Raw genomic sequence first — 8,859 nt, 5'->3', positions numbered from 1 at the left:
CACTTCTCTGAAGTGATAACATTGGACATCTCCTCCAGGTCATTTCCCTGACCAACATGCTTGCACAAGACAAAACCAGCCAAGCTATGTATTATGCAGGAGCAAAACTGACTTCACTTTTAGGACAGAGGTAGCGATCGAAGCAGATTTGGTGCTGTGCTCTGACAGACAGAGGCACTTTGGTCAGACCACTTACAGTGAATCAGGGCACATATTTTATAGCAGTTCTCCCTCTCACTTTTGACTATTTAGTTTGCAAAACCTCTGCCTTTTAACATGTTCATTAACCTATGCAGCACAAGGGAGATCAAGCTCAACCAGGAGGCCCTTAAAGCACGACTGCAATATCCAGACATTCTGCAGCTCTGCACAGCTCTCTCATGTTTTCATTTCTAACATGCCAACATAGAGGAATGAATTGCTCTTGGACAGCCTTGGACACAATTTAAGAAAGCTCTGGCAGCAGAACATTATTCTCAGATAAAGGACAGAAAGAACTCCATGGAAAAGAGGGCCAGTATCCATAGAAAGTGTCAGGCACATGGGAGGGGGACTACACTCATGACGTTTATCCTGGGCCCAACTTCTTTCCACATGTGGACAGCTGGAGCCTCAGTGATGGAAAGTGTTGTACCATGCAGCCAGGAGAACCACCGGCTAAGCCAGCCAGTCCTTCCCCAGACTGCCATATATTAAATGTTAAATCCACATGTTAAATCCACTGGTCTTCAGGACATTTGTAGTCAACTGTGGGCAGCAGTGGAAAGAAGGCATATCCACTGCTGGAAGTTGCTTATTTGGGAATTTCTTGCATCTCTTCGGATAAATGCTGCCAGCAGGCAGGCAATAACATTGTCAAAACTTACTCATTAGTATGCAATTTAATGAAGGACCATCTTAGAATCTTACTTACCACTCCACGCAAGGTTGGAGGTATCAGCCCACAGTAGACAGGGATAAAGGTGCTGCAGACACAGGCCTGAGGGAGAAAGAGATCCAGAATATAAGAATCAGATCAAAGCCTACTGAAACAATTACTCTTCTTGGAACACCGTGCTGGCATGTGCTGACGATTATACTCCAGTACTAAGGACATTTGGAGACCAAGGCAAAACAACACTGCATGCAGTTCCTGCCCAGCCCTCCGCAGTAAGATTCCATTCACCTGGATCAGCTCCTCCTTGGAAGTGAAGTCTGACAGTATCACATTTTCTCCATCAGAGACCCGTGTCAGGGAAATACCCAAACGCCCTGCTGCAACCTCATGCCCATTCTCTGGCACAGTCTTGGACAGGCACATCCGAATGGTCTTCACCAAGTTGAAAGAGGGGTGGAGTGGGCCCAAGAACCTCTTCCGGGCTTCTTTTGACACCCGAATAATGCTGGCACCAGCCTCACCTGCAACAAGAGAAAGACAAATGCACCATGAAATGCTACCAAAACCAGTCTTTTCCTTCACAAAACTAGGCACAGAAAAGCCTCATTCCCAGCTTTCTTCAGAGGTTTCTCCCCACTGGCTGATATACAACTCGGAGCAAGAGGTTGTTACAGAAGTCATGGAAGTTTGCTGTCTTGGCCCTCACACTTCATTCACAAAGAGCTACCCTCCTCTTACTTATGTTTTACAAAGTCAAAGAAGATCACATGCATTTGACCAAAGGTCCACTCTTTTTTTTAGATCCTGGCCAGTGCAGGGCTGGTGAAAACAGACTAAGAAAGAAAACAAGGCTGATACTTCAACAGCTTTGAGCTTATGGTTAAATCCATTTCAAAACATATTCCACTTAAAGCTTTCTAGTAAGCACCTTTTTTCTGACAGGAAAAAGAATCATCAACCTGTAAGCAAAAGTGCCAGAACAGGAATGCTGGTGCTTTCCAGCTAAGTGATCCCACCTCTGCTGTGAATGTCAGCCACACCTCAAGTGAGCAAGAGGGACTACTGATCCCCAGTAGGGAATCAGTGACTTAGTCCCTCCTACAGAGCCTCTGGTGTCCCGTCCCTTACATATCCAATTCCACAGCACTAAACTAGGCCCTGATGGCAAGCAGGACTCCTGAAGGCATGCTTGCTTTACCCTTTCACACAGTGACCCAGCTGGGTTTGAGGAGAGGAGAGGAGAGAGCCCAGCTGCACAAAAGGGAAGGCGTCTGCTAAGCCCATTATCTCAGCCACTAGAAGCTCCATCTGGCAAGCACATCAGAGCTCTCCAGTAGGAAAAAAGGGATGGGAGGAAACAAAAATACAAAACTACAGCATCCAGCATGTTGCCCTTTGCACTCACTGACTGCTGCCTTGACACACATCCAGCCATGGTGCAATACAACAGTTTCTCTAAGTACCAGCTAATCACTGCATTCCAAGGAGTGTCAGGAATCAGGAACATATATGTGAGAAAAATGTGAGGGGAAGTATTAAAGAAACCAGAGAAAAGAAACATGCTTTTACAAGTGAAGAGTCCTCTCCAATCAAACTGAAGGTCAGTTCCTGGAAAAAGATGAAAGACTACCAGTTCAAGCCAACTGGAAGTCCCCTCATTTTGCTCTCCCACTCTGTTTTTCAATTGCAAAAACAAGGCAGCAGAATTAAAGAACTCAAGTGAGACCCAGGTTAATAAATACAATGGAGATAAGAGCAACAACCCTCAATGTTTTGTTGACACATCCCAATCTTTTGCAATACACATATGCCAACAACATGTTTTCCATCAGTGCAGCCTGGGAACGTGATTCTGGGCTTAGGACACCCATCAACACCGGTAGCTCAAGCACACAGAGAACTGGACCCTTGAACATCACCAGAGACTCTGAGGTCAGGATTTTAGGCACTGTGAGGTAGCAACTTAGTAGAAAAGCCAAAGTTCCCCAACTGAAGCAATTTTTAGCCCTGTAATCCCGGTCTTCTGTCCTAGAGCAATGTTTAGCAGTCTAATTCTGATCTTACTTACTCAATTAGCAGTAAGCCATTGAGCCCAGCCTGTTCCAGATAGTAGCCACATGGCTCAACATCCTTCCCAACACAAAATAAGTCAGCCCCACAGAAATACACTTTATAATCACTGCGACATTAGCACTCAAAACGCTCCTTAAGATACCTTCATGTCTGTCAAGGGGAGGAAAGACACACAAAGAAACTGCTATTGAGCAAAAAACTGAAGGAATCCCAGCCCACCACCTTGGCCATGTGACCCCATAAAGGAAACTCCTCTGCACTGAGTGCATTGCAGGGAATTGTTGGCTTGTTTGAAATCCCCAGGGAGGGTGGGTGTTGAGCATGCAGCTGAGGGGAGACCCCTGTGTGCAAAGGCCATGGTGGGTGGAGTGTGGGTTACCCAACAGATGGTGCTTAGAGAACAATGCTTTCAGGCTTGGCATCTCCGTGTGCAGATAGACTTGACAGCAATACTGAAAACAACTGCAACTAAATGGAGCTTATGACTGTTTGAACAAAAATGTGAGCTGGAAGGGGTTTGGGGTTTTTTTTAAGAAAAACAAGAGAGCAAAGTCCCGACTATGCCAGGAAACAGCATTTGAAGGGAGCCCCAAGTTGTAGCTGCCTGCTCTATCAAGAGGGCAAAGTAAAATTATTGCTAATTTGCAAGTTCATTCTTTGAATACTTTCTGGGTGTTTTTTGTTTTGGGTTACTTTTATACACATGTATAAAATATACATGCGTGCCCACAGGAGCTTTGAGGCACTTCTGTTTAAAGACATCTGTGATTCCATTGGACTCGCTTGATCACTTGCACCAAAGCTGGATGTGGAATTGCTCTGTGGGAAGACATGGGCACAGGGTGACCTGCAGTACCACCAGCTTTCCAGGAAATAAGGCTAGCTGAGGGTTCAGCCAAAGAAGCCAGGTTTATGCAGCTAGATCCATGATAGATGACAAGTCCTCTTAGAAATATATTTGGGAGGAGAGAAAAGAAGTGACAGTGTTTTAATCCTGTTACTACCAGAAGTGCTATTCCAGGAAAACCGGCTCAAATTCTGTTTGCAGTCTGTCAGAGGGAGCAGCTGATTTAGAGGCAGTCAAGAGAGACAACCTCCTACAGGGGTCAGCCACCAGCTCTCAATTATTTCTAGGACTAGTCCAGTGCCAACTTTCCATAGGAAAGCTTCTCATGGTTTTTGATGGATCTAGTGATTCAAGACTCAGAGTCATGTGAAAAAGCTGAATTAAATTTATATTTCCTTATTGAGGTACATGGGGCAGAGGAAATCCCTAATAGTTGGCAGTGTTTGCTGAGAAAACATTTCATTCTTCTTATACCAACCAATTAATTCAACACCTTTCCCTGTACAGATTTACTAAGCACATATTCCTCAAAAAATTTGCATTAATATATGTGGAATGTTTTATTTTCATTAGAAAGCCCACATCCCCCTTTACCCCCACCCCCATCACTGCCCCACTGGGTGTTGTTATACATAAACCCAAGTACTGCAGGGCTATTGCCCTTATCTGAATTTCAGCTGTGATGACGCAAAGGAGCATCACACCGTTGTGTCCTGGAACACCCCAATGTGACCCTTGCCACAAAAGGGAGGTCACCTGCTCCCCCTCTGCTGATGTGTCATCTGCAGCGGCTACAAGGGGCAAGATAGTGGCACCCATGGGAAAAGCCTGAAGGCAGCTGCTAGCTCACATGTCATTTTTATGCTATATCAATCCAGCTTCACATTAGCTTATTGACATAGGGTTAGACTGTTCCCTTTAACAACAAACTTTTATCTCTATCAGTCATGCTCAACTCCAAAATAACTCAGTAACTAAGTCTGTACTGCTTGGCATTCCCTAAACTCTAACCTGAAAAGCATTCAAGCAGCTTGTGCTATTTGAAACTGTAAACAAACACCCCAGCAGAGCAGCCTGCTGCTACTCTGCCTCTGAAACAGCGGAGCTGAAGATCCATCACCTAAAACTGATGTTAGCCAGGCAGTTGGGAAGACACTTAACCGCTGCTAAGGGCTCTGGGATGAGACAGAAAGGCTCCTCCAAACCTGTGCAGTGCGTAAGGACAAAGACCATCGCAAAGCTTAAACACTGCGTGACAGGAGGGGTGACAAGTGGGGAAGAAGGGCCTCTTCAGACCCACATCTGCAGCATCAAGGCTTTGGCACCACGGACACCAGGACTGTCTCCTGTTAAACCACATTAGACCATATTGATATCGATTTGCCAGCCAGTAAAATGACAGATGACCCATGAAGTATTTCAAATGGAAAAAAGCGCCTAAGACACAGACAAAAATAGGAGCAGAGCAAGCTAAATAGGGGAAAGGGCATTCTAGATATTTAACCCAGCAGCTCACCCGTGACACTGTAGCTCCCTCTGGGAGAGCTCCATCCCAGGGACATTCCCACTCCCTGCCTAGTGCAACAGTAAACAGGATACAAACTTAAACTTCTCTAACAGGGATGGAGAGCAGAGGATGGCACAGAGGGCAGGTGGATGTAGCAACAGCATTCTCGGTCCCTACTGGCAGGAGGCACAGAGAGGTCACACCCCAGACTGCAGATGCCATAACTTGCCTGGACTAGTGGGGCAGGCAGGAAGCTCTGCAGAGCCTCACTAAACCTGCTTCTCATTCAACACCAACAAATGGACTCCTTCCTACACATCACCAACACAGAGGCACCACTCCTCCCTCCTCATTCCCATTACCCAGCTAAGGCTCCAGACTGGCCCAACACACCAATAGCTCTGAAAGGAAGCCAACTAGCAGAAGGAAGCACAGGTACTTCTAGTATTCCCCCAGGACCCTGACAGCCCTATATGCCTTGTTAGTTTGGGATCCCACAACCAAACTATTTTGACTGTAAGATTTCCAGGACAGGAGTCTGCCAGCCCTGTGTACTATAACCAGGGACCTCATTCCAGGACTCCTTAAGTTCTGCTCAGCTATCTGCTCCAGAGAGGTTTGTGCGACACTCAGCACGGATGTCCCTTTTAAGAGTCCCCAGCTAAAATTTTCGCACTTTGCTTTCAATGTTCTTAGCTGGTTGCTAAGAACTGCTGGAATTGTCATTATCCCATTGGTAGATACCAGTCTGGATGTGAATTTAGTAATAGGATGAGTCAGAAGGAATTTATTAGCATGATCTTCCCCAACATTAATTTATCTCGGTTGTCCATCTCTTGCTATTTCAGCTGTTCCTGTGTCACATACATGGAAGAGCTAAAAGTCAGTCTCTGACAATGAGCAGAGGTTTCAGGAGAGCTGTTCCATGTTCTTCCAGGGCACAAATCCTCAAGCTGCTCCAGTTCAGCATGCACAACTCTTCCTGCACTTGCCTCTTCTCTAGATACTGAGAGTAAGCAGTGCACATACGTTCCCGCCTGGTCTCTCCCAGGAGATGATACAGTCCTAATTATAACACAGTCCTGTCACCAGCACAAAAGAAACCCACAAAGCTGTAAACAAGAGGCACCAAAACAGAAGTTTTCAAATAGACATCTAGAAAATAATTAACAGAGAACTTTATTGGATGTTTCCTCATAGGTAGCTCAGATCATCAGAAAGCACCTGTTTGTTCACCCCAAGGAGCAGTGCACAGCAATGTGCCAGTGATCCAAAGACAACCCCAACTCTTGTGGGCAATGATCTCAGTTTGTAAAAGATCCCACTGCTTGTGTAGACTCCTGTTCTGCTTTCCACACTCATGCTGAAGCAATCTGGTTTCTACTTATTGTCCCAAGAGAGCAAAAACCAGCCAACATTTCAGCCAAGCTGAACAAAGGCCAACTTGCCCTGAATGGGAACCTGACCCAAGATGTTCTCTGATGGCCCATCAGTGAGGCTGAACAGATGTCAAAGGGGGCCCCAAAGACAAATCCATGCCAGCAGGAAATAAAGAGCGATGTTTTACAATCTGTCCCTTTTAAGACATACTCAGGTGATAGGTGTACTGCACTGCTGGTGACAAGTCTTTAATTTTGGTCTGAAACCCTGGACAGACACCTAAAAGCACTGGGTGTGGAAAGAATATCCCTCGCTTGCCAGAAGTTGTAAGATTCCCACTATTCGACACAAATAAAAACCTCCCATTTTTAAACATTTGAGGCTGGGGGATGGCAGCTAGCAGCGAAGTCTTTAAAAGCACCAACTCTTTTCACATCTGTGCACGTCTTCCTGTAAGCCAGTTACATTGAGAAACACCATGTACCAGAACAAGCTGCTCTTCTGGGACTTCCCTAATTTTTGTTGTTTTGATGCATATTTTTTTATTTTATTTAAGGTCTTCACTCAGTCCTTCTCTCCAACTATTTTACCATCAGATAATAAACAGTTCAGCTCACTTGGCTCCAGATAAGAGACACAGGAAGGAAACTTTTATTTTTGGTGATACGTAGGAGGTAAACAGAACTCCCCCCTCACAACCACACCCACTCAGTTTGCAGACAGTCCTACTGCTTGACCAGCTGTTCCCTGTGGCAAGTAACTTTTCTCATCAGGGGCTCTGTGCAGGGATTTGACCTCAGAGTTCAACAAACAAACAATTTTGTAAAGGAGAGTTCTTAGAAAGCCTGGCCACCAGCTGTACATACTGGTGTTTCTCCCCCTTTGCTCAGGAATGAGAGGCACTAACACATACCCTACTGGAGCAACTCCTAGGGATCCCTGTTACACTACAGTGATCAACACCTGTTTCAACCTTACAGGAGGGGCAGGTGCAAACACCAAGAGAAAGAGACAGCTTTTTAAATAGGGCCAGCTCTTGCAGCCAGAGGCAGATGCTAAAAGAAAGCCCTTCTTTCTGGTTCAGATTCTTTACGCTCAGCATTCCTTAGACTAGACACAAACTGTGTTTAGCCCAAGACACACTCTGCAGCAGGAGGGCTGTGTAAATTCAGATCATTTCCAAGTGCTTCAGAACCAGAAGCCTCTCTCCTAATGTGTCTGTCCCAAGATGTTTGCTTTTCTATTTCAACTGGGGGGAAAAAAAAAAGCTGTCAGTCATGTTACCTTTTTAAATAAAGCCAAACTAAAAGGAGACATTTTTCCCATTTGAGCCAAAAGATACGGTTACTGTGCTCTAGATACCAGTTAATAGATGAACCAGAACTATTGCCACATGCTAGATATGAGGAACATAAGAGGCTTTTAAGTTGCCAGGGTTTCTATCTCTTGCACAGAGCAGCTTACCAGGGCAGCCCACAGTGACTGCCACATGCCCATCCATCAACTGGTACCTGCAGGGTAGGACCCTCATGCAAGCCCAAGTGCAGATGCACCACTCATAGCTCACCTTAAGGCCCATTGTTCTGCTTTGCACAGAAGCAAACAGGCTTTGGGAGAACAGGCATAAGAGCTCCCAGGCTTGATGATGTCTCTAGCTAAACCTTTGCACCGGTCTTAACGAAGTGTTGGCACACCAAGGCCTCACCAAAACTGCTGTTCTGCAAGCTGAGACTTGCTTTGTTTCTGTGGTCAGGACGGGAGCGCTTCTTTTCGCAACACAAATCCAAAACCAGCGCAGCTGCTGCTGTGAAACAATCGATAGAAAGGGCAGGAGGCAGCTCAGTGCAGGCAGCCAGCCAGGATTGCTCTGTCACAAGCACAGCAGCAACACTCACTAGTCTAATCTTTCTCTTCTGTAATGCCCTAATACGAGGCTTAATGCTGCATTTCTGCTCATAGCATTAGAGAAATTAAATGACATAATGCATGAAAATGAAAAGCTGCTCAGGACCCCAGGCAAGCTGAACTGAGAGCCATGTTCCATCTTCATTCATCCATCAATCCCTGTCAATGCTATAGTGCAACTCAAACTGCATGGGATGACAAGAAAAGGGGATTCACAGAGTAGACAAGGCGCAGCTCATATCCTTGCTGCTCACTTTGGACCAGGTAATG

General features: G+C 45.6%; 1 protein-coding gene across 1 annotated transcript in view; it reads right to left on the bottom strand.

Annotated features, from left to right (window-relative positions):
• The window catches only part of PNPLA2 (patatin like phospholipase domain containing 2), a 30,504-nt gene that overhangs the window by 12,383 nt on the left and 9,262 nt on the right, over positions 1-8,859 (bottom strand). The window contains exons 2-3 of the mRNA XM_032111582.1: positions 1,166-1,398; positions 914-979 (exon numbers count right to left, since the gene is read on the bottom strand). Of these exons, the coding sequence (XP_031967473.1) occupies positions 914-979; positions 1,166-1,398 (299 nt within the window). The remainder of the gene's footprint in view (positions 1-913; positions 980-1,165; positions 1,399-8,859) is intronic.

Source organism: Corvus moneduloides, chromosome 6 (assembly GCF_009650955.1).
Source record: "Corvus moneduloides isolate bCorMon1 chromosome 6, bCorMon1.pri, whole genome shotgun sequence".
Taxonomy (NCBI): domain Eukaryota; kingdom Metazoa; phylum Chordata; class Aves; order Passeriformes; family Corvidae; genus Corvus; species Corvus moneduloides.
The sequence above is the reverse complement of the archived record's forward strand: the minus strand, read 5'-3'. Positions and strand labels throughout refer to the sequence as shown.